This window comes from Trachypithecus francoisi, unplaced genomic scaffold, assembly GCF_009764315.1.
Source record: "Trachypithecus francoisi isolate TF-2019V2 unplaced genomic scaffold, Tfra_2.0 Lachesis_group3, whole genome shotgun sequence".
Lineage (NCBI taxonomy): Eukaryota > Metazoa > Chordata > Mammalia > Primates > Cercopithecidae > Trachypithecus > Trachypithecus francoisi.
In genome coordinates, this window is record NW_022681468.1 from 60410223 (window position 1) to 60435699 (window position 25477).

General features: G+C 37.7%; 1 protein-coding gene across 5 annotated transcripts in view; it reads left to right on the top strand.

The window, feature by feature from the left end:
• The window catches only part of KLHL28 (kelch like family member 28), a 57000-nt gene extending 35653 nt beyond the window's left edge, over positions 1–21347 (top strand). For all 5 annotated transcript variants that reach the window (XM_033188159.1, XM_033188158.1, XM_033188161.1 and 2 more), the window contains exons 3-5: positions 10843–11286; positions 14145–14353; positions 16480–21347. In XM_033188159.1, the coding sequence (XP_033044050.1) occupies positions 10843–11286; positions 14145–14353; positions 16480–16643 (817 nt within the window). In that variant the 3' untranslated portion in view covers positions 16644–21347. The remainder of the gene's footprint in view (positions 1–10842; positions 11287–14144; positions 14354–16479) is intronic.
• Positions 21348–25477: the final 4130 nt, after the last annotated feature.

The following is a 25477-nucleotide window of genomic DNA, read 5'->3' on the forward strand; positions in this document are numbered from 1 at the left end:
GACAGCATTAAGAAGTATGTTTTTTTCCCCCCAATAACTTAGATTAGGAATTGTCAGACTTTTTCTATAAAGGACCAAACAGTAAATATTTTAGACTTTGTGAGCCATGTAATCTTTGTGGCATCTACTTAACTCTGCCATTGTAGTGTGAGAGCAGCCATAGATAATACATAAATGAATGAACATGGATGTGTTCCAGTAAAACTTTATTTATAAAACTAGCTAGTGGGCTAAATTTGGCCCATGGTGATAGTTCGCCTTAATTTGGTGCATTATACTAGTAACTTTTATACATTGAAAATATAGCTTGAAGTTATTTTTGCTTTTTCTTAGATAGAATGGCTTCATGAAAACTTTTGTGTTTAATATATATTTTTTAATACTGTGGATTTCTGACTATTTCCAAAAATTTGGTAGATTGCTTTTCCCTTCCCAGTATTAGGAAATTTGATGTTTCATCAATGGCAACTGATAAATTCTGCATCTTTAAAAAGTCTCGCAATACCTGTAATCCCAGCACTTTGGGAGGCCTATACAGGAGGATCACTTGAGGAAGGAGTTTGAGACAAGCCTTGGCAATATAACGAGATCCTGTCCTTACAAAAAATTTAAAATATTGGCCGGGCGCGGTGGCTCAAGCCTGTAATCCCAGCACTTTGGGAGGCCGAGACGGGCGGATCACAAGGTCAGGAGATCGAGACCATCCTGGCTAACATGGTGAAACCCCGTCTCTACTAAAAAAAATACAAAAAACTAGCTGGGCGAGGTGGCGGGCACCTGTAGTCCCAGCTACTCGGGAGGCTGAGACAGGAGAATGGCGTAAACCCAGGAGGCGGAGCTTGCAGTGAGCTGAGATCCGGACACTGCACTCCAGCCTGGGCGGCAGAGCGAGACTCCGTCTAAAAAAAAAAAAAAAAAAAAAAAATTTAAAATATTAGCTGGGCACCGTGTTGCACTCCTGTAGTCCCAGTCACTCGGGAGGCTGAGGTGGGAGGATTGCTTAGGCCCAGGAGTTTGAAGTTGCAGTGAGCTATGAATGCACCATTGCACACTAACCTGGGTGACAGAATGAGTCCCTGTCTTGAAAAAAAAAGAAAAAAGTCTGATAATACATTTTATTTATTTATTTATTTATTTATTTATTTTTTGAGACAGAGTTTGGCTGTTGTTGCCCAGGCTGGAGTGCAGTGGTGCCATCTCAGCTCACTGCAACCTCCGCCTCCCAGGTTCAAGTGATTTTCCTGCCTCAGCCTCCCAAGTAGCTGGGATTACAGGCATGTGCCACCATGCCCCGCTAATTTTGTATTTTCAGTAGAAACAGAGTTTCACCATGTTGGTCAGGCTGATCTTGAGCTCCTTACCTCAGGTGATCCACCCGCCTCGGCCTCCCAGAGTGCTGGGATTACAGGCAAGAGCCACTGCACCCTGCACCCAGCCTCATAGTACATTTTAACTTTAATCTAAAACTAGTAGTGTTGAAACTGGGCTACACATAGAACATTAGTTATGTTAGCTACACGAATTGATTGTTTAACTCTTATTCTGAAACACATTGGTTACTGGCATAAAGTAAATTATATTAGTAAATATTATGACAAAAATTTCCAAATATGTATTTATAGTGTAAAAAAAATTTTTTTTTTTTTGAGATGGAGTCTCCCTCTGTCACTCAGGCTGGAGTGCAGTGGCACAATCTTGGCTCACTGCAAGCTCTGCCTCCCAGGTTCACGCCATTCCGCTGCCTCAGCCTCCAGAGTAGCTGGGACTACAGGCGCCTGCCACCACGCCCAGATAATTTTTTGTATTTTTAGTAGAGACGGGGTTTCACCATGTTAGCCAGGATGATCTCCATCTCCTGACCTCATGATCCGCCCGCCTTGGCCTCCCAAAGTGCTGGGATTACAGGTGTGAGCCACCGCACCTGGCCTATAGAATAAAAATTTTTGAGCAGTTGCCTCTTATTTTCTCAACTATTAAAAATAACAAATTATTGGTCGGGCGCGGTGGCTCAAGCCTGTAATCCCAGCACTTTGGGAGGCCGAGACGGGTGGATTACGAGGTCAGGAGATCGAGACCATCCTGGCTAACACGGTGAAACCCTGTCTTTACTAAAAATACAAAAACTAGCTGGGCAAGGTGGCGGGCATCTGTAGTCCCAGCTACTCGGGAGGCTGAGGCAGGAGAATGGCGTAAACCCAGGAGGCGGAACTTGCAGTGGGCTGAGATGCGGCCACTGAACTCCAGTCCGGGCGACAGAGCGAGACTCCGCCTCAAAAAAAAAAAACAAAACAAAACAAAAAAAACAAATTATTGAAGATTAATAAGACCTGTTCATATCTTTAGACACAGTAATATTTTATCATAGAATCTATCATAATAAAATTTTTAAAATTAAAAGTATTTGCACAGAACTGATTATTGCAGCATTATTATAACTCTGGAAAAATTAAAACCAACCTGAGTGATCATTCGGTTTAACTCTACAAAAGATATTAAACACCTGTGCATCAGATACACTGCTAGATAATTGACCTTCAACAAGTTCATAATTTAGTAAAGGAGACATATAGAAAATAATACATAATGTTTATGCAATGATCAAGATAATTTTATAGAAACATTAAAGATAGCCATTTATCCCATCTGGGGGATTTAGGGAAGAGAAATTGTAGAGAACTTCATGTACAAGTTGAGTGTTGAATGCTAAGCAAGAATCAAGCAGAGAAAGAAGAAAGATCACAGGGAATATGCAAAGACACAATGGCACGATACATTATGGGATATTCAGGAAACTAAAAGCTGATTGGTATTCAGAAGTAGAGGGTTCTAACCAAGAAGTGTCAAGCAGTGGTCTTTGAACCAAGTCAAAGAAGGTATTGTATGCCATGATTTAAAAAAAAAAAAAAGACTTTTATATGGGTTGCAAAACCATTCTAAGGAGGTTAGTGAAACTATCATATTTGTATATTAGATCATTCTGGCTGTATTATGGGAAAAATTGAGAGGCCAGGATTAATATCAGATTGATTAAATAAGATGTTGTTGTAGAACCTCTTATCTAATATAGGCAAGAGATGATGAGATCCTAAATTAGGGTAGAAGTAGTGAAGGTAGAGAATGGGACATTCATTTTTTAAAATGTTTTAAGAGAGTAAATTGACAGGATTTGGTGTTTGAATGGATGTGGGAGAGGCATGATGAGGAAAAGGGAGGAATCCAAGATGAATGAGTTCTTTTGATTAGATGATTACATGGGTGGTTCATATATGCAGAGAGAGAGAGAAAGAATATGGGAGGAGAAGCCACTTTCAGGGGAAAAGTTTTGGACACATTGAGTTTGAAATGCCCATGAAATATCCAGGTAAAGGATATTCTGTGGTAGTTGTATATGAGTGCACAGCTCAAAGAAGAGTTCAGGGCTGCAAATTTGAAAGTCATCAGCATATAATATAGTTTAGAAGTATGAATTAAAACTATGAAGTCTTTGATGGAGTTATTGACAGTTAAATGTTCCTCCTTTTGCCTGGTGAGAAAATATAGAGAGGAAAAAGGATTGATTGTGAATGAAAATCTTGGGGAACATTTTTAGTGGTAGGAGAACCAAGTGAATAGTGTCATAAAAGCCAAGGAATTTGTGTGTCTAGAAGGAAGGAATGTGATCAGCTATTTAAAATGCACTGGAAAGATCCAGAAAGATAAAAAATGGAAAGGTGGCTTTTAAACTTGGCGTTATGGAGACCATAATGACTTTTGGTGGTTAATTTCTTTTTTTTTTTTCTGAGACAGAGTTTCACTCATGTTGCCCAGGCTGGAGTGCAGTGGCATGATCTCAGCTCACCGCAACCTCTGCCTCCCAGGTTCAAGCAATTCTCTTGCCTCAGCCTCCCAAGTAGCTGGGATTACAGGCATGAACCACCACGCCCGGCTAATTTTGTATTTTTAGCAGAGACGAGGTTTCTCCATGTTGAGGCTGGTCTCGAACCCCTGACCTCAGGTAATCCGCCCGTCTCGACTTTCCAGAGTGCTGGGATTACAGGCGTGAGCCACTGTGCCTGGCCTTGGTGGGTAATTTCAAGCAGAGTTGTAGAAATGCTGTAGATACATTACAATGGGCTGAGAAGCGAATACAAACTAAGGAAATAAACTGAATGAAGACTTTTAAGAATCTTGCTAGAGACAGGAAGGAGAGAGTTAAGGCAGTAACTTATAGCATCAGGGGAAATTTTGTTTGGTTTTATTTTGTTCTTGAAGAGAGAGACAGGAGGTTTTTTTGTTTGTTTGTTTGTTTGGAGACAGTGGCTTGCTCTGTCGCCCAGGTGTCTCCTTCTGTTGCCCAGGCTGGAGTGCAGTGGTGTGATCTGAACTCATTGCAACCTCCGCCTCCTAAGTTCGAGCAATTCTCCTGCCTCAGCCTCCTGAGTACCTGGAATTACAGGCACATGCCACCACGCCTGGCTAATTTTTGTATTTTTAGTAGAAACAAGGTTTCACCATGTTGGTCAGGCTGGTCTTGAACTCCAGACCTTGTGATCTACCCGCCTCAGGCTTCCAAGTATTTTTATAATTAGATGAGTAAAGAGATAAGTAAAGAGGGATAGGGTAAAGATATAAGATAGATGAATGCTTATTGATGGAGCAAGATCTTCGAGGAAATAGAAGAGATTGATATCAAAAGTAAGGATAGAAAGTTGTGAATAGGAGAGAGAGAGACTCTTTATGCCTCAAGACAGTTGAGGTTTACTGACTGGGGGAGGGGTGAAAGCAAGGGTTTAAAACAGTACTTGTCCAGTGGTTTTAGTTTTCTTTAATTAAGAAAGGAAGCCTGCTAGAGAAGAAAGTGGAGATTGGGTAGGTAGCTTAAGAAAATTGGGGAAGCTCTGCCGTGAGCCAAGACTGCGCCACTGCACTGCAGCCTGGGTGACAGAGCAAGACTCCATCTCAAAAAAAAAAAGAAAAGAAAAGAAAATTGGGGAAGCTCTGAGAACTGTATTGTTTCTACTTACACATAAGGAGTCATAAGGATGGCAATATATTGAAAGCATTTTTTGACTAGTTGTGCAAATATGTTAAATGTTCATGGACATTCAGCCACATCACTCAACACTATAAACCACAGGTCTAAGTCAAGAATGAAACTCTTATTAGAACTGATTATTATTTGCCCTCTGCTATAATTTAAATGTGTCCCTCCAAAATTCATGTTTTGAAAACTTAATTGCTGTTTTAACAATATTAAGAGATGGGGCCTTTAAAAGGTTATTAGGCCATAAGGCCCTGCTCTCATGAAGGGATTAATGCTATTATTGTGGGAGTAGGTTAGTTATCTTAGGATTGGGCTCCTGACAAGAAGGTAAGTCCTACTTCCATTTTCTCTTTGTCTAACATACATATTCGCTTGCACTTCATGTGATGTCTTCCATCATGAGATGACCCTTCCCAGATGCAGGCATCATGCTCTTGGACTTTACAGCCCCCAAAACTGAAAACCAAATAAACTTCTGTTCTTTATAAATTATCCGGTATTTTGTTATAGCAGCAGAAAATGTACCAAGGCAGAAATCTGGCACAAAAAAGTGGGACCATTGTTATAACAAATATCTGAAAATATGGAAGTGGCTTTGGAACTGGTTAATGGGTAGAGGTTGGAAGAATTTTAAGTAGGAGTCCAGAAGAAGCCTAGATTGCTGTGAATAGAATGTTAAGGGTGATTCTGGTGAGGGCTCAGAAAAAGAGAGCCACAGGGAAATTCTGGAACTTTTTAGAGATAAGTGGACATGATCAGAATGTTGATAGAAATGTACACAGTAAAGCTATTCTGATGAGGTCTCAAACAGAAACTGAGAGTAAAGGCCATCCTTATTATACATTAGCAAAGACCTTTGCTGAATTACATCAGTGTCCTAGGACTTTATGGAATGCAGAACTTCAGAGCAATGAACATTCAGACTGCTTTGTGACTGCTTTTAACTGCATATAGTAAGGTGCAAGAGGGAAGGAATGATTTAAAAATGGAATTTATAATTAAATGGTAAGCGGAACAGAAAGACTTGGAAAATTAGCAGCTTGACCATGTAAAAAGTGAAAAGGTATCTTTTAGGAGAGTAAACCAAGGATGTATGCTGAAGAGATGACTGGTTACAAGGGAGCCAAGTACTAGTCAAGACAATGGGAGAAAGGCCTGAGGGCATTTTAAGATCTTCAAGGCTGTGCCTCCCATAGTAGTCTCAGAACACTAGGAGGGCAGAAGGGTTTTGGGGGATAAGCCTGGGACACCCTCCATGTGCTCACTGCCCATGGCCACCTTGGGAGTCTGCTTTCCACATTCTAGTGTAGCTGCCCCAGCTGTGGCTCAAATAGGCCCAGATGTGGCTCAGGCTGCTACTCTAGAAGGCACAAGTAGTAAGCTTTGGTGTTGGCCATGAGATTTTAAGTCTACAGGCTTGCAAACTATAAGGGTTATGGGGGCATGGCTACCTTCTACTGTAAGACTGTTGCAGATAGCACAGGGGGCAAGCAGAAACTTGTCTTGAGGCAGAAGCACTACAGGGCAATGGCTAGGGGAGTCATGGGAATGGGGCCATCCCCAAAAACCACAGAACTGTAGTGCAAGTCGTGTGCAGCGTCAGCCTGTCAGAACTGTAGGCACAAGATTCCAACCTGTGAGAGCTGCATGGGCTAAGCCCAGCAAAGTCATGGGGGCAGGGCTGCCAGAGGTCTTGGGGGCCCAACTCCTGCCCCAGTGTATCCAGAAAGTAGGACATGGAGTCGAAGGAGATTATTCACCAGCTTTAAGACTTAATGTTTTCGGCCGGGCGCCGGTGGCACAGGCCTGTAATCCCAGCACTTTGGGAGGCCAAGGCGGGCGGATCACGAGGTCCGGAGATGGAGACCATCCTGGTTAACATGGTGAAACCCTGCCTCTACTAAAAATACAAAAAATTAGTCGGGCATGGTGGTGGGCGCCTGTAGTCCCAGCTACTCGGGAGGCTGAGGCAGGGGAATGGTGTGAACCCGGGAGGCGGAGCTTGCAGTGAGCCTGGATCGCCCCACTACACTCCACCTGGGCGACAGAGCGAGACTCTGTCTCAAAAAAAATAAAATAAAATAAAGACTTAATGTTTTCTTTGTTGGGTTTTGGATTTACTTGGGGCGTCTTACCCTTTATGTTTCCTATTTCTCCCTTTTGGAAGGAGAATATCCTATGCCTTTCTCACCATTGTGTTTTGGAAGTAAATAACTTGTTTTGATTTCACAGGCTCATAGCAGGAAGGTAATTTGCCTCAGGATGTATCATGCCTTGACTCTCGCTCATATATGATTTAGATAGACTCTGGACTTTGGACTTCTGAGTTGATGCCGGAATGAGTTAAGACTTTTGGGGCTATTGGGATGGAATGAATATATTTTGCATATGAGAAGGACACGAATTTTGAAGGCCGGGGCAAAATTCTGTGGTTTGAAAGTGTTCTCCAAAAGTTCATATGTTGGAAACTTAATTGCCATTGAACAGTATTAGGAGGTGGGGCCTTTAATAGGTGACTAGACCCTGAAGGTGCTGCCCTCTTGAAGGGGTTAATACCATTATTGTGGGAGTGAGTTATTGCAGGAGTGGGCTCTTGATAAAAGGATAAGTCCGGCTGCCATTTTCTCTGTCTTGTGCACAGGCTTGCTAGCTATCCATGTGATATCTTCCACCATGAGATGACCCTTCCCAGAATCTAGCACCATATTCTTGGACTTCCCAGACTCCGGTACCTTGAGCCAAATAAACTCCTGTACTTTATAAATTACCCAGTCTGTAGTATTCTGTTATATCAGTAGAAAAAGAACTAAGACACTGTCAAAAGACCACAAGGACTAATGACATTATATGTTGTATGTATTTAGCTAAATCATCTCCAGAAATCCATAACTTCTAGATAATCCATCATCATAACCTTTAGTCTTACTATCACTGAGAAGTCTTACTCTCATACCAACCAATTTTCCAATTCTCTGATATCAACTAGATATTTAACAGTTCAATTCTGGGCTGGGCACAGTGGATCGTGATTGTAATCCCAGCACTTTGAGAGGCCTGGACAGGCAGATCACAAGTTCAGGAGTTCAAGACCGGCCTGGCTAATATGGTGAAACCCTGTCTGTACTAAAAAAAAAAAAAAAAAAATTAGCCAAGCGTGGTGGTGCACACCTGTAATCCCAGCTACTCAGGAGGCTGAGACAGGAGAATTGCTTGAACCTAGGAGGCGGAGGTTGTAGTGAGCTGAGATCGTGCCACTGCACTCCAGCCTGGGCGACAGAGCAAGACTCCGTCTCAAAAAAAAAAAAAAATTCAATTCTGACACTAAGTCTTAAGAGTTAGCCATATCCCACAGGTTAAGGGCTCAGTCCTAGACTGTTCCTACTTCAGATGCCAGCCTTTGTCATTACCAGTGACTTCAACACATTCAAAAATCTTGGTTCACACATTCCACTCTTTGACAGTGGTTTTTTCTTGCCAGTTTCTTTCTTTCAGTACACACCCTCCAATGAGTCTTTGTCCCTTTCAGGATTCTTCATCCATTGGCCCCATAATTAGTTAGAAGAACTGATTGCTCTTTAACCACCACATGTTCTTATCTTCCTAGCTTACCCAGCTTAGATTCGAGGAACATCACAGTCATCATTCCTTTAAATACGCCATGGCCCTTTGCCTTTCTGTTCCTCCGTCATACTCATCTAGTTAAATTCAATTGTCCACTTATGCCATGGCTGCATCTGAGCAGCAGAATATAACTAGAGAAACCTACATACCCATTTTAACTTATCTCACATGGGGCCTTCAGCACTCCCCAGTAACACTCTACATTTCCTTAATCAGTTTATTCTTTGACTCCCTCATGTCTCACACCTTCTACTCTCTTAAAAACATCCAAAACCCCTTCCCTTTACCTCTTATTCTACTGAAAAGTTGGAAGCAACCAGAAGAGAACTAGCCCATCTTCCCAATACCAAATCTACCAAGTTGTTGCTAAGACCAACCTTTCCACCTCTCTACTTATTCACTAGATTCCATTCACTCTCCATTACACAAAGACTTTGCTTTTCCACGTATCCTATCTCTCTCCTATATCATTACCTTCTCCCTCTGTGCTATATCTATCATTACTGTCAGCATGCAAACACATTTTGGTGTAAGCTTCCAGGTTAAATTAATCCCCTCTGGTCCCCTTGGTCTTTCTCTGCCCCACTTGATAGCTACCTGCTCATATTTATTTTACTCATTATAGTAAAAATCATTGGAAAATTATACCCCGTTTTCACTTCCTTATCTCCCATTCTCTTTTAAACCTTGTTAGGGTCAAAGTATTCCATCATATATCATTGCATCAATTTCACATTTTTAAAACAAGTATTATAAGAAAAACTGACTTTAAATAGGAATTCAGTAACTATAGAGTGAATGAATATACCTCGATTATGCTGGATGGAGGACTTTTTTAATGCTGTTACATTATTGAGTTTGAGGACATTAGCTACTTTTTCCTAGGTTTTGGAGGTGGGGGGTAAAGATATATATGTATATGCAAAAGATTATATAGTATATGGGTACAGGGTATCAAGAATAAATACTCGAGTACCTATTAACCAGCTTCACAGACTATTAACAATACTTCTGAAGTCCCCATGTGTCCCTCCTTGCTACCATCTCCCTTCCTCCACAAGTATCCACTGTCCTGAATTTATATGAACTATTTCCTTGCTTTTCATTATAATTTTGCCACATATTAAATATGCCCTAATATATTGTTAGGTTTTACACATTTTAATATAAGTGCAGTAATATATATTATTCACAGATGTTTTTTAACTGAACAATGTTTGTGAAATTCATCTGTGACATTGCATGAGGAACGGTTCACTTAATTTATATGTTATATAGTGTATAAGCATAATATACTTCATCTTTCTACAATAAAAAATTTAATTTTAAGTATTAAAGTGTTACACGCACAGAGAAAAACGTACAAATCCCAAATACAAGCTCAATGAATTACCACAAAGTAAACATTACAAACCAGTTCAAGAAACAGAGTATGACCAACACTCAAAAGCCACCTTGAGCTCCCTTCTTGTCCTCCCCAAAGGTGACCACTGTCCTCATTCCTAATCCAGAGATTTGTTTTACCTGTTTTTGAACTTAGTTAATATCCTTTTGAATTTGACTTTTGTCTCAACATTATGTGTATAAGATTCCCCAAGAGACATGTAGCTATAGTTTGTTCCTTTCATTGCCATATAGTATTCTCTTGTATGATATGGCACAATTTATTTATCCACTCTATAGTGGATGAACATTTGGATTGTTTCCACTTTGGAGCTGTTACAAATAATACTGCAGTAAACACTCCTTGGACATATATGTATGCCTGCCTTTCTCATCAGTAGAGTTGCTCAGACAGGACACATAAGTACACTTTAACCATTCTCCTTTTGGTGGATGATTGTGTTGTGCTTCTATGAACATTTGTGTATATGTGTCTAGATGCAAAATTATAATAGACATTCAGAAGAGTAGATACATAGGAATGTAATTGCTGAATCAGGACACATGTATCTTCAACTTTTTTAGATAATGTAAAATTGTTTTCCAGAGTAATTTATACAAGTTTACAGTCTCACCAAGGGAGTATGCATTTCTTGCTACACATTCTTGCCAACAATTATTATCTGACTTTACATTTTTTGTCACTTTGGAAGGTGTGTCATGGTTTATTGTGGTTTTAATTTTTGTGTCCCTGATTACTAATAAGATTAAAAATTTGGTTTTTAAATTTTAATTTTTTTCTGCTTATTCTTTAGTGTGGAGATGTACTTTCCTCAAAATGACTCTTGGATTGGTTTGGCACCCCTAAACATTCCTCGCTATGAATTTGGAATATGCGTTTTAGACCAAAAAGTATATGTTATAGGTGGTATTGAAACTAATGTGCGTCCTGGTGTCACTATCAGAAACCATGAAAATTCAGTAGAATGCTGGAATCCTGATACAAATACTTGGACTTCTCTAGAGAGAATGAATGAAAGCCGAAGTACTCTTGGAGTAGTAGTACTTGCAGGAGAACTTTATGCCTTAGGTGGTTATGACGGACAATCTTATTTACAATCTGTAGAGAAGTACATTCCCAAAATAAGAAAATGGCAACCTGTGGCACCAATGACTACAACAAGAAGTTGTTTTGCTGCAGCTGTATTGGATGGAATGATATATGCCATTGGTGGATATGGTCCTGCCCACATGAACAGGTATTTAACTTAATAATTAAATCATATATGTTTGTGAATTTTTAAGTCTTATTAACAATAATTTCTGAGTTTTGAACAATTTGTGTGTATGAATGAACTTTCGGCATTTGGGAAACTTAATCTGCTCCATGGATATAATTGTAATTGTTTTAAATGGGAATTTAATACAAACCTAACAATCAAATCCCTCTCATTAAATTTTATATTCATTCAGTATAAATGGACTACATTTTAAAACTCAGAAACCTAAAAATAAGATGAAGTTAGACAACTTTAGATTTTGTGTGGTGTGTACATCTATGTGCACAGTATGTAAATTGTCTCTTATTGTATTGCTTAATAGAATAAAGAAGTAGAAATTTAATTCCTGTATGTCTATACAATATTATAATGCATCATAAACTTAAAACCTTATTTAAATATTCCTTTCTGAATTTTTTTCTGTAATCATACATGTATCATCAGGTATTTGACTTGTGCTGGAGTTTGAATTTGTGATATCTGTATTCTGTAGTATTATCTGAATAAAGGAGAAATATATATGAGAAAATAAAAGTATGAAGTAACTAGTTATATGAGAAATTAATAATAATTCTGAACCTTTATTGAAAATTGATGTTCCAAAGGTTTTATCTTTGGTCAGGTGTGGCAGTTCATGCCTGTAATCCCAATACTTTGGGAGTCTGACGTGGGAGGATTGCTTGAACCCAGGAGGTTGAGGCTGCAGTGAGCCTTGAATGCACTACTACACTCCAGCCTGGGCAACAGAGTGAGACCCTGTCTCAAAAAAAAAAGAAAAGAAAAGATTGTATATTTAATAGTAATTAGAGTGGTTTGTGTTATTTTGATTGTGAGTATTTTAATGAGAGATCATACAGTCAGCCCTCCATATCCATGGGTTCTACATCCGCAGATTCAACCAACTGTGGATCAAAAATATTTGAAAAAATTTACAATAATAAAACACAAAATAATACAGTATAACAGCTATTTGCATAGTATCATAAGTAATCTAGAGATGATTTAAAGTATACAAGAGGATATGTGTAGCTTATATGCAAATATTATACTGTTTTATATAAGGAACTTGAATATCTGCAGATTTTGGTATCCTTGGGATGGGGTGGATCCTGGAACCCATCCTCTACAAATGCCAAGGTTTGTTTACTGCGAAAATGATGGCACAACAGCATTTCATCTGTAAATTTTTACTTCTATTGAAGCCAAAGTATTCCTCCTTTTATTTATTTATTTATTTATTTATTTATTTATTGCCCTTAGTTGAAGGAAAAATATTTGGGACATAGACATGCATTTCTATTCTTTGAAAATTTTCTGGCCAAAATTTGTAAGATAAAAGGTTAAGTATTTTAAATTTGATTATCTTGAAAGTCTTGCTGCAGTTCATCAACTCTTCTTCAATGATTTTGGTCTAATGGATTCTATCCCGGAGTTCTTTCAGAAACATTGTTACCCAGTCTCTATTATGAACTCCAGAATAGTGTCACAGCCTGTTAAATGCTTATGGTTTTTTCAGGAAATTAGGTTAGGACCAGAACAAGCCCAACAATCTTACCTCCGTGCCTTTGTGCCCCTTCAGAGGAAACCATAGTCTTAAACAGCTGCTAGAATTTTCTAGGGAAGCCTTTTTGAAAATTCTAATTTAATTTGGATTCCATAATGCAGCTGGGAAATGCCACAGGTTCTCTGGAACACAGCCTTGACTCAAATTCCTGAGTACTCCTAAATCACCCTGAGATTATATGATTAGCCAGTTTGTGCTATGCAATCTACAGTGATTGCTTTGCAGTAAGCCACATGAATTCTCCTGTGAGGGGAAAAAACAAAACAGGTTCCCCCCCCCTTCCTCTTCTCTTTCCCTTAACTGTATAGAAGATCCTAAAAACCTCTATATTCAAGCCAGGCCTGGGGGCATGTACCTTTACTCCTAGCTACTCAGGAGACTGAGGCAGAAAGATCACTTTAGTCCCGGAATTTGAGACTGCAGTGAGCTATGATTGTGCCACTGCACTCCAGCCTAGGTGACAGAGCGAGACCTGTCTCTAAAATAAATAAAGTTTAGGAACAAAAAAAAATCTGGCCGGTGTGGTGGCTCACGCCTGTAGTCCCAGCACTTTGGGAGGCCGAGACGGCTGGATCACGAGGTCAGGAGATCCAGATCATCCTGGCTAACAAGGTGAAACCCTGTCTCTACTAAAAATACAAAAAAATTAGCTGGGCGTGGTGGCGGGCGGCTGTAGTCCCAGCTACTCGGGAGGCTGAGGCGGGAGAATGGCGTGTACCCGGGAGGCGGAGCTTGCAGTGAGCCGAGATCGCGCCACCTCACTCCAGCCTGGGTGACAAAGCAGGACCCCGTCTCAAAAAAACAAAAAAAATCTGTATTCAATTAGTGGTTTTCAAAGTCACGTGCATACTCATTTGACTTTATTCTTACATGAATCCCTTGAGGTTGCACTATCCTCATTTTTGCAGGTGAGAGGAAATGACTTATTCAGGATTACACAAATCCACAGCAGTAGAGCTAAGGTTCATTCAGCCCTAGGTGTACAGAATTAGTACTTGAACCCAGGTTTTCTGACTCCAAGTTCTGTGCTCTTAATATACTTTGCTGCTTGCACAATATAATGGAATAGCATATGGAATTGCACCCTGTTTACAAGGTAAGCTTTTATCCTTGCAATCTTATCAGCAAAACCTAAGCATTTGTGGCAGACTACTCTTATTTAATATCTCCCTATTACGTGAACTTTTAAAGCTGTAGTGGGTTTTAGTTTTGCTTGGACAGGAAGAATGACACAAAAGATCTGTAAATTAAATGTTTTTTTAAATATTTGCAGTGTGGAGCGTTATGATCCAAGTAAGGACTCCTGGGAGATGGTTGCATCCATGGCAGATAAAAGGATTCACTTTGGCGTGGGTGTCATGCTAGGCTTTATTTTTGTGGTGGGTGGACATAATGGAGTCTCACATTTGTCCAGCATTGAAAGATACGATCCTCATCAAAATCAGTGGACTGTGTGTAGACCAATGAAAGAACCTAGAACAGGTAATGAAAATTTATTAATTTCCAAACGTATAAGGCAGTGTTTTCTATAATGATGTAATTGCAATAATAGTTCCTTGGAATATAGCAGTAGGAATATTACTTGTCCAGGAAAAAAAAAAAAAAAAAATTGCATGTGGTAAACTTGAAAGACAATTAGCTAGACAAAAGTATATAGATTTCTTATGACTTTTATATGCCAGTGTGCATATTATTGTTTCTCAAACTTGCTGAATACATTTTGGGAAATGCTTATACTGGAGTGTATATTTATAGAAGCTCTTTTTGTCCATGTAACAAATGTCATCTTTTCATATGTTACATATATACAACTCTTGGATTGTTCTGTTTTGTTTTCTATTGTACATCAGTAATCTGTATGTTCACTTTCAAATGTTCTTTCTTCCCCAAGGGGTATAGTTGATCAAAAAGGTTGGATTTCAGAGTTCATAGAAAAAAAACAAATCCACTCTTGTGGTTTGGGAGAAATTGTTTTCTTTGAACTCAAACTCATCACATCATTTTAAGGGAAAGGTTTTAAGATACTGATGGAAATGCTTTAGGGAGCACTCCTCATACAGGTTGAATATTTCCTATCCAAAATGCTTAGGACCAGAAGTGTTTCAGGTTTTGGATTTGGGATTTTGGAATATTTGCACTATGCTTACCAGGTTGAGCATGCCAAGTTCAAAAACCCTAAAGTGTGAAATGCTTAAGTGAACACTTTCTTTGAGTATCATATGGTTCTCAAAAAGTTTCAGATGTTGGGCCAGGCACAGTGTGGCTCACGCCTGTAATCCCAGCACTTTGGGAGGCCGAGGTGGGAGGATTGCTTGAGGTCAGGAGTTCAAGACCAGCCTGGGCAACATGGTGAAACCTCGTCTCTACTAAAAATACAAAATTTGCCTGGCATGGTGGCACATGCCTATAGTGTCAGCTACTTGGGAGGCTGAGGCATAAGAATCACTTGAACCGAGATCGTGCCACTGCACTCTAGCTTGGGAGACAGAGTGAGACTCTATCTCAAAAAAAAAAAAGTTTCAGATGTTGGAGCACTTTGGATTTCATATTTTTGGGTATTGGATGTTCAACCTATATTTATGATTAAAGAATCTCTTGAAACAAACATGCAAGAGAAACTGAAAGGACAAGTTGAAATGAACTATTTTAGTGTTTACTATAATTTGTTTCTTTCGTATCCTTGAGAGGGAAAGCCACAGAAATAATGAGAACTTAAAAAATTGGGGTAAACTGTTTCTTTTTAGAACTATATACGATAATATCTAACGTAGAATTTTTTGAAGCATAAATTATGTCATTTAATATATTTTAAATATTTCAGTGTATTTGGAAACCTCATAAAATGATTTTTCTAGAATGAAATGAAATTTGAAAAAAAAAACCTATGGAAAGATATATACTCTGTTTTCCTTTAGTGAAGGGGAAGGAAGAGTAGAATTAGAGAGGAGAGGTAAAGGAAGACTTCAACTCTTGCTTTTATTTTAGTTTAGTTTTTAGACAGGGCCCTACTTTGTCGAGCCAGGTAGGGATGCAGTGGTACAGTCATAGCTCACTGCTGCCTCAAACTTTTGGCCCCCAGCCATCCTCCCACCTCAATAACTCTTATTTTATTTTAAGGATTTTATTTTTCCATCAAGCACATATTGCTCCAGTAGGCACCCATACCCACAGGAGATATGTTCCAAGAACCCTGGTGGACTGAAACTTCAGATAGTACCAAACCCTATTTATATAATGTTTTTTCCTATACATATATATCTATGATAAGGTTTAGTTTGTAAATTAGGCAGAATGAGAGATTAGGGACAACAATAATAGAAAATTGTTACAATATATTGTAATAAAAGTTACGTGGATGTGGTCTCCCTCAAAATATCTTACTGTACAGTATTCCCTATTTTCTAGTCATGGTTGACTGCAGGTAACTGAAAGCATGGAAAGCAAAAACTCAGATAAGGGGATGACTAGTGTATATTGCTTGTATAATATAATTAATAATAGATTGTTAAAATGTCTTTTAATAAAACATTAAAATACAAATTTATTTTTAGTGAGAAAAAGTATACTTCATGGTTAACATGTTTCTTCTTTTTGCTACCCTCTCTTAGGAGTTGGTGCTGCTGTGATCGATAACTACCTTTATGTCGTCGGTGGTCACTCAGGGTCTTCCTATCTGAATACAGTGCAGAAATATGATCCTATCTCAGATATGTGGCTGGATTCAGCTGGCATGATATACTGTCGCTGCAATTTTGGGTTAACTGCACTTTGACAAATGTGAACTCTCGGAAATAGTATGGTGGTGAAACTTGTACTGCATGAACAGATGGCCCAGTTTTCTGAAACCCACAAGCTGCATTGCTTTCTTTTTAACTTGAAGTGGCATGAAGATTCAAAGTTTTGTTGGGTACTTTTAATTGACAAGTAGTTTTGGTTGCTCTTGATTACACAGTAAATCAATAATCAAAAAGAAAAAAGAGGAAAAAAAAAAAAGTAAAGACCCTGTCAATTGAATTGTGCACTTTTTCCACGAAGACTGAGATATACTAGTTTTATGTTCGTAAGTGTACGTGTAGAGAAAACGTTGCTGCTTTTTTTTTTTTTTTTTTTAATTTCTAGCTCTCCTTCCCTGATACCATGATTTACTAGGATGAGCGATGCTTTAGGTGCTGGAGTGTATTGAATGAATGGACAGAATGCTGATACTGCTTCTTGGACGTAAATGCTTCACATTTTTCATTTGTTTTAAAACAAATAAAGGGCTGCTTTTTATTTTGGTACTTGTAAGGGTTGTAAATAACATGCCATAATGAATACTCTTCCTGCTAAATGGTTTTAGGGCTAGGGATGTGATAAATTTTTAAGACAATTGCTTTTATCATCATGATATTTGGGGCCCTATTTTAGGAAGTCAGATATTTACTGTTTATGCCTTTTGTATATGGACAGGTTAACGTTGGATGAATTTAATTACCTATCTGTGCTATGGCTAGCATGGATAGGAGTTTAAGTATATCAGTTGTTTCAGTTTTTCTTCAGTAGTACAGCAGGCTTTCCAGTGCTGATGTAAATATTTGAGCAGTGTTTAGTACTATTCTTAGTGCATATTAATTTTTTTCATATATCCTTATAATAATTTTAGTTTTTTAAGATCTTTGCTTTTTCAAAGTGTTCAGATATAAAAATGGTGCTAACTGTAGGATTTGTAACAAGGCTGTAACTGATGTCCTATCGGATGTTCAGTATGAGATATGCATGACATGTTTTGATAGTCTTTTGCATTTTTAATGGCTTGATTCATTTGTGCTTATTAAAAATGTTAGTGATTACACTAATGTTAACATCCAAAAATCATCAAGCATTGTTATGCTTTTCATGGTTCCTGAATAGTGATTTAAAGAAAGTTACACTTTTGATCTTCTTTCTTCTTGTGCTAGATATTACATGTCCTTCTTAAAAACAGAAATATATGCATTAAATATAAAGCACTAGGCAGTTATGCATTACTTTGTACATTTCTTAGGTAACTGAATATTTTAATGTTATTGAGGAAAACTGGAACTCAATGTTTACTTGAGTAATGGTTCTAAGTTGAGTTCTACTTTGATTAAAGAAATGATCTTTTAAAGTGAAATTATTTGCTGTAGCCAGTGACAGCTTATTTAAAGGAAGTGGTTAACTTATTTGATTTTAGCATGTTTTAGTAAATGTCTGTTAGTCTTAAACACATTCACTTGCATTTTATGATGTTGGTACTTGCATTTTGGAACTGTAGTCATTTGATTTTCTTTTCCTTGATTTTTTTTTTAAACCTGTCTGCGATCTCCTTATAAAGTCTCCTCAAGACCAGTGTATAATTTTTCCTAAGAAAAAAATTGATATTATATTCTTAAGTGCCATAATGTTCTAGACTATTGTTAAGAAGCCATTTGTAATGATAAAACATAGGTTCATTTGTTAGTATATATGTTTATTTCTTGAATACTATAGCCAGGCAATTTACAGTTCTTTGTTCTTCCATAAACTGCCAGTTGTGGATTTGAATATATACTACAAAACTATGTAAAATCATTTTTAATCATAAACATAGTATCATGCTTTATGAATATTTGCACAGATTATAAAACCTTGCAAGTGATTTTTAGTCTCTTCTAATTTAGAACTCAACAGGAGCAACTAATATGATTGATAGTCTGAGTATTTTCTATGTTGCTTGTCTGAATAACATAATAATATATAGCAATAACTTTTTCATTGATTTGAATAAATCTATTGCATAGAAATAGGTGCACTATTGTAGTTGGCCCAGACTTTAAAGAACAGCAATTTAAAATAGATTCATCACATATTTAGTTTTAAATTCCCAATTCAGTTTTCTTTGTTTATAGCAATTAAATTATTAAATATATCCTCTTATACTATTTTTAATCCCCTATTCCCAAAAGATAAGGGAATTTGAAAGACTATGGAAAATGATTTTAGGACGGGTGTGGTGGCTCATGCCTGTAATCTCAGCACTTGGAGAAGCCGAGGCAGGTGTATCACCTGAGATCAGGAGTTCGAGACCAGCCTGGCCAACATGGTGAAACCCTGTCTCTATTAAAAATACAAAAAAATTAGCTGGTCCTTGTGGCAGGTGCCTGTAACCCCAGCTACTTGGGAGGCTGAGGCAGGAGAATCACTTGAACCCAGGAGGCAGGGGTTGTAGTGAGCCAAGCTTGCACCATAGTACTCCAGCCTGGGCAACAAGAGTGAAACTCCGCCTCAAAAAATACAAAAAAAAGAAAGAAAATGATTTTAATTATAAACACATCTATACATTGTATTTTAACGTTTTACTCATGTATCATCTCCACTATCAAATTAGTGTATAATCATTTGGTAAAATAGATCAAAAACATATACTGGTCATTGTTTTTGAAAAATCTAAATTTCATCTTGATGAAGACTAAATGTGAAATATCTTGGGCAGTAGTAGGAGCCATACACCAGTGAACAAATTATGGAAATCTGTGAAGGGAAGAGGAAAAATGTTCAAAATTTATAAGTATATTTATTTTAGAATTGCTTAACCTACTGTACTATTCGTAGCAACCAGAGCTACTAATCTGACCTGACAACTAGTATGTTTACATTAGCGCCTTCTTTTACAAATTTGTGAGAAGTTTCACTGTGAACACTCTGCTGACAAATTGTGACTTTAAAGCCACATGTTTCTAATGTTAAAAAGGATCAAAATGTTTGGTTATAAATCCTCATGATTAAAAGTATTAGAAATAATTATACATATTCAGGCATGAAGAGAAAAGCTATTTAACATTTCCCAGAAATATTTTGGAAAAGAGCAGTACTGGGAAATAGAAATTAATGCAATCGGTTGCAAGATACTTGCCTTCTATAATTATAACGACTTAATCTGTTAGGCACCTTTGGCTATTCAATAATCATGGATGTTGTAATAGAATGTAAGTGACTTTTAATGTAGCTCCAAGGATATTTACAAATTCTATGTTATTGCTGTTATTGTTTTAAATATGAGTGAATATTAAACTATAGGAAGTGGTATCAAGTGATAGGAAAATGGCATTAGGTTTTGAAATTTTATTTTGATAATCTGACAATACGGAGGGTTTACTGTATGTATGAGATATTCTGTTAGATGCTGTGGGAGCTAGAGAGATAAGATAGACTCTTTTTCACCCAAGAGAGTAAAATATAGTGGGAGAGACCCTAATAACCATTTTGGTGAAGGATGAATCTAATTCCTTATCTCTGACATCATAAGAAGTAATTAGAGACCTAGTTTATGCATAAGCAATTCCTTAGTGTCCAATTAGGTTTTATTGGCATGAAAAAGAAATATTTAAAAACCTAATTATTTATAGAACTCCAAATCTCCTAGAATTGGATAATGTATTTTCTAGCAAGAAAACTATAGACATTTTAAATATATATATTTCCTGTAGTATCAAGGCTCTGGCTGACTTTGAGAGAAATATATGTACATGTCGTGTTTATTTTCAGTTTTGGTGTTGGATTCCTAGTATTGTCACCTAAGTGCTCATTTTCAGGAAAATCAGATTCTACAATAAACACTTACTGCTTAAAGTTCAGTAAACTTGTGATAACCTCATAACCTCTGTAGTCTAAAAGTTAAGGAATTATAAGATGTCACATGTCGAGTTAACATCCAGTTCTACTTCTTAACCTTTTTTCCCTTTGTAAACAGCACTTTAATTAGACATGATTTAATTAGATAACAGTTATTCTATGGCTGGATATGCACTGGATTTTCTCTTACAGTACATTGATTTGGTGTTAATACACATTTGAAAAGAGTGAGGAATACAATACATTTTTAATACAATAGGTTTACAAATTTTCCTACTGGTGTGAATATGGAGTCAAATAAAAATCCAGTTTACATCTCTGCAGAGAGAAAAATGGTTATCCATATGTCTTTTATATTATACATCTTTAACTAGAGATAATTTATTGTTAATTTTGTCAAGTTACCATGTGTAAGTCCCATTTATTTTTAAATACTAAGCAAAAAGTTCCAAGTTTGCCTTAAAATACAAGTGAAATTAAAGAACTGGATGATAATGCCTATATTTTTGCCTTATGAATTGTGCTGTGTATTATAAACCAGCAACAGTTTTGATTTTAACAGGATTCTGAAATTTTGTAGCTGTAGAGTACTAATATTTGTACTCTTCTTGCAAAGAATGTGATCTAGTTGTGGTAGTTTAAATGTTTTTGTATATGTATTTTACCTCTGAACATGTAACTTTTTAGCATCAGGGTTTTATTTTATTTATGTTTACATACTAAAGTGTCATTTAACTAGTTGAGAACTGTATTCTTTTTTTTTATTTTAAAGGTTATTTGTGTATATTATTGTGGTAATGTTCTGTAATTATTATGGTTAAATTTCATTTAATGTAAAATGTTTAAAATAAAAATGAAGAATCTACTTTGTATATGTCATATGATAATTGTGAACTGAACCAAGCTAACTTTGTCATGCTCATCTCTTAGGGTTTTATGCATAGATAGGTAGTAGCCATAGAGTAGCCACACCTTTACATCCTCATTAGCAGGTTACAGTGAAAACCTGTCTTAGGCCAGGCCTGGTGCAGTGACTCATGTCTGTAATCCTAGCACTTTGGGAGGCTGATGCGGGCGGATAACCTGAGGTCAGTAGTTTGAGACCAGCCTGGCCAACATGGTGAAACCCCGTCTCTACTAAAAATACAAAAATTAGCCAGGCATGGTGGCATATGCCTGTAATCCCAGCTACTTAGGAGGCTGAGGCAGGAAAATCATTTGAACCCGAGAGGCGGAGTTTGCAGTGAACCGATATCATGCCAATGCACTCCAGCCTGAGCGACAGAGCAAGACTCCGTCTCAAAAAAAAAAAAAAAAAAACATTTCTTAAGCCAATTCTGCCACACATTCAGACATTTACTAAAGAAACATAAGTAGGCCAGGCGCGGTGGCTCAAGCCTGTAATCCCAGCACTTTGGGAGGCCGAGACGGGCGGATCACGAGGTCAGGAGATCGAGACCATCCTGGCTAACACGGTGAAACCCCGTCTCTACTAAAAAAATACAAAAAATTAGCCGGGCGAGATGGCGGGCGCCTGTGGTCCCAGCTACTCGGGAGGCTGAGGCGAGAGAATGGCGTAAACCCAGGAGGCGGAGCTTGCAGTGAGCTGAGATCCGGCCACTGCACTCCAGCCTGGGCGACAGAGCGAGACTCCGTCTCAAAAAAAAAAAAAAAAAAGAAACATAAGTAAAACAAGAGTAAAAGTGTTCAGTAAGCCCATTGCAGTCCCAGCTTTCTGTCCTTTTAGATTTTCTAACCAGCCTTTTGAAAGGTTTACTTGAGGCAGACGCTGTAATATCCAAGAGGATTTCATTACTTTTGTGGTCAGCATCAGGTAACAAGCAATCCCAATAAAACAAGCAGTTGAGACTTGGGTGGCTTTTTTTAGGAAGTGGTAAATTACAGGCCTGAATGGATTCAGTCTTTATAAGTAAAAGTAACCTTCCTTTTTTCTTTTTTTTGAGATAGAATCTCACTTTGTTGCGCAGGCTAGAGTGCAGTGGCAGTGGCACAATCTTGGCTCACTGCAGCCTCCATTTTTTGGGCTCAAATGATCCTACTGCCTCAGCCTCCTGAGTAGCTGGAAGTACAGATGTGGGCCACTGCCTGGCTAATTTTTAATTTTTATATTGTAGAGATGAGGTCTTGCTATGTTGGCCAGGGTGTTCTTGAACTCCTTGCCTTGCCTTAAGTCATTCTCCCACCTCCGCCTCTGAAAGTGCTGGATTTCTGGATTTACAGGCATGAGCCACCATGCCAGGTCAAGAGCACCTTTCTGATACCATTGTAGTTGAGCCACTTCCCCAAGAAATGCTTCTGACATTTAATATGCTAATTAGCAAAGCACTGGATACTGATTAGATTATGGATAGATAACAGAAGTACTTGAAGTTGCTTTCAGCATGAATTTCCTAGATAGAATGCTAGCTAGCCACCCCTTAACTCCAGTCTTTTAAAAAAGGTATAAAATTAATTTGCTATGATACAAAATAGTTGTACATACTTATGAGGTGCAGATGGTATTTTGATACAAGCATATAATATTGCAGTGATCAAATGGGTAATTGGGGTATCCATCACCCCAAACGTTTATCGCTTGTGTTAGGAACATTCCAATTCTACTCTTTTAATGAAATAAGTTAATGTTAACTATAGTTGCCCTATTGTGCTACCGAACACTATATCTTTTTTTAAAAAAAACTTATTATAAGTTCCAGGATACATGCAGAGGACCTCAGGTTTGTTACATTTGTAAACGTGTACCAGGGTGGTTTACTGCACCTATTAACCCATCACCTAAGTATTAAGCTCCACATGCGTTAGCTATTTATCCTGATGCTCTCCCTTCCTTTGTCCCACCGACAGGCCCCATGTGTGTTGCCAAACACTAGGTCTTATTCATTCTATTTAACTGTATTTTTGTACCCATTAACCATCTAGTCTTTTCCCTTTTCCCCACTACCCTTCCCAGTCTCTGGTAATCATTCTATTCTCTTCCTCTGTGAGTTCAAGTTTTTATTGCTCCTACATGAGTAAGGGCATGCAATATTTGTCTGGCTTATTTTGCTTAACATAATGTCCTTCATTTCTATCCACGTTGTTTCAAATGACAGGATTTTATTCTTTTTATGGCTGAATAGTCCATTATATACATGTACCACATTTTATCCATTCAAACATTGATGCACACTCTGATACTGTATCTTGGCTATTGTGACTAGTGCTGCAATCAACATGAGAGTGCAGACTTGTTTTTGATACACTGATTTCCTTTCTTTTGATATTAAGGACCTCAACTGCATTCTTAATGAGGGCAACTCCTAGAGTTGAAGTTGGAACTTAACAGACATATCCTGAAGTGTTTAAAGTGTATTATAGATGACCCAGAAAATGTAAATAATGCATTTTGTATGGAGTACACATTAAAATATTGAAATTGACATTTCTTGGCCACATAGATGCTTTTTTAGTTCTGCCTTTTTATTCTAAAGCATGCAGAAATAGCTTTCACATTACTCAGAAGTCATTGTAAAATTTTTCAGCTGAGAGTTACTGAGAGTTTAGTATGTGCAAGACGTGGTGGAAGGCGTAAATGAGTAATATAAGACATATCCCATAATCCACTAGAGGAATGTAAAAGTCACCTCAGATTATTTTCCCCCTGGAAGGGAGAATAGAGAAAAGTGCTAGTCTGGCAGAGGTCTAATTATGTCTCTTGGGTCCCTTCATAAAATTACTAGATGATCCTCTCCTTTGCGGCAGTAATAGGGGTGGAAGTTTCAACTCTAATGTGGAAGACTGTGATGACTAGATTTTAGGAGTCAGCAATAGACTTGTAATGGAATACTAAAAAAAAAAAAAAAAAAACCCTTCCAGTGCAGAGCCAGAACTCAAGTCTAGGAGTAAAATTGAGTGGTGTGATGAAAAGACAATATGTATTAGAGCAGTTCAAGTGAGTATTGATATGTCTTCCAGGCTTTTTATTTTTTTTCTTTTTCATAGAAATGAAACCTCCACATACCCATCTCCCAGCATCAACTGTTAACTGTATTTTGCTGATCTTATTTCATCTATTCACTCCACTTTTGTTTTTGCTGGAATATTTTAAAGAAAATCCCAGACATCATGTGATATAACCAGTAAATAAATGAGGTTGCATCTCTAACTGATAAGGACACTTTAAAATTTTATGCTACTTTTCTATAAGCCACACTGATATATTCACACTGAAAAGTTACTACTTTTGTAATATTTAGTACCCAGTCTATATTCAAACTTCCATGATTATCTCAAAATTTTTTTTTGCTTTACCTCTGGGTCTAAATGAGGTTTATTCATTGTATTTGACTGTTATGTCTCTTAACTCCCTTTTAATCTCTACCAGTCACTACCTCCCACCCCCTTTTTTTCATGCCATGTATTTGTTGAGGAAATGAGGCCATTTGCCTAGTAGATTGCCCCACATGCTAGATTTAGCTAATTGCTTTTTTGTGCTGTTTTTTATCTTATTGTTCCATTCTTCAAGTTTTTTGTTGTTGTTGTTTTGTTTTGTTTTTTTAAACTGGTATAGGTGGATGTACAGTTTTGATTAGATTCAGGTTCTTTTTTTTTTTTTTGTCAAGCATGATTGATGCGGTCTGTACTTCCTATTGCATTGCATCATAAGGTATACTATGGTTATCTCACTTTTAGTTATGTTAGGATTAATTTCTAGGCTTGAGTTTCAGGTGTTAACCTGATCCCTCTATTATCAAGTTCCCCATCAAACTCTCCCCTGATGGTTTTAGCAGCTCTTGATGGCCACAGCTGAATCTGTTATTAGGTTGGTGCCAATGTAATTGTGCTTTTTGCCTTTTAAAGTAATGGCAAAGACCGCAGTTACTTTTGCACCAAACCTAATATTACATTAGGAGTTACAAAATGGTGATTTCTCCAATTCTGTCATTTCTTCTGCATTTATTAGCTGGAATCCTATAAAGGAAAGCACTTCCTCAT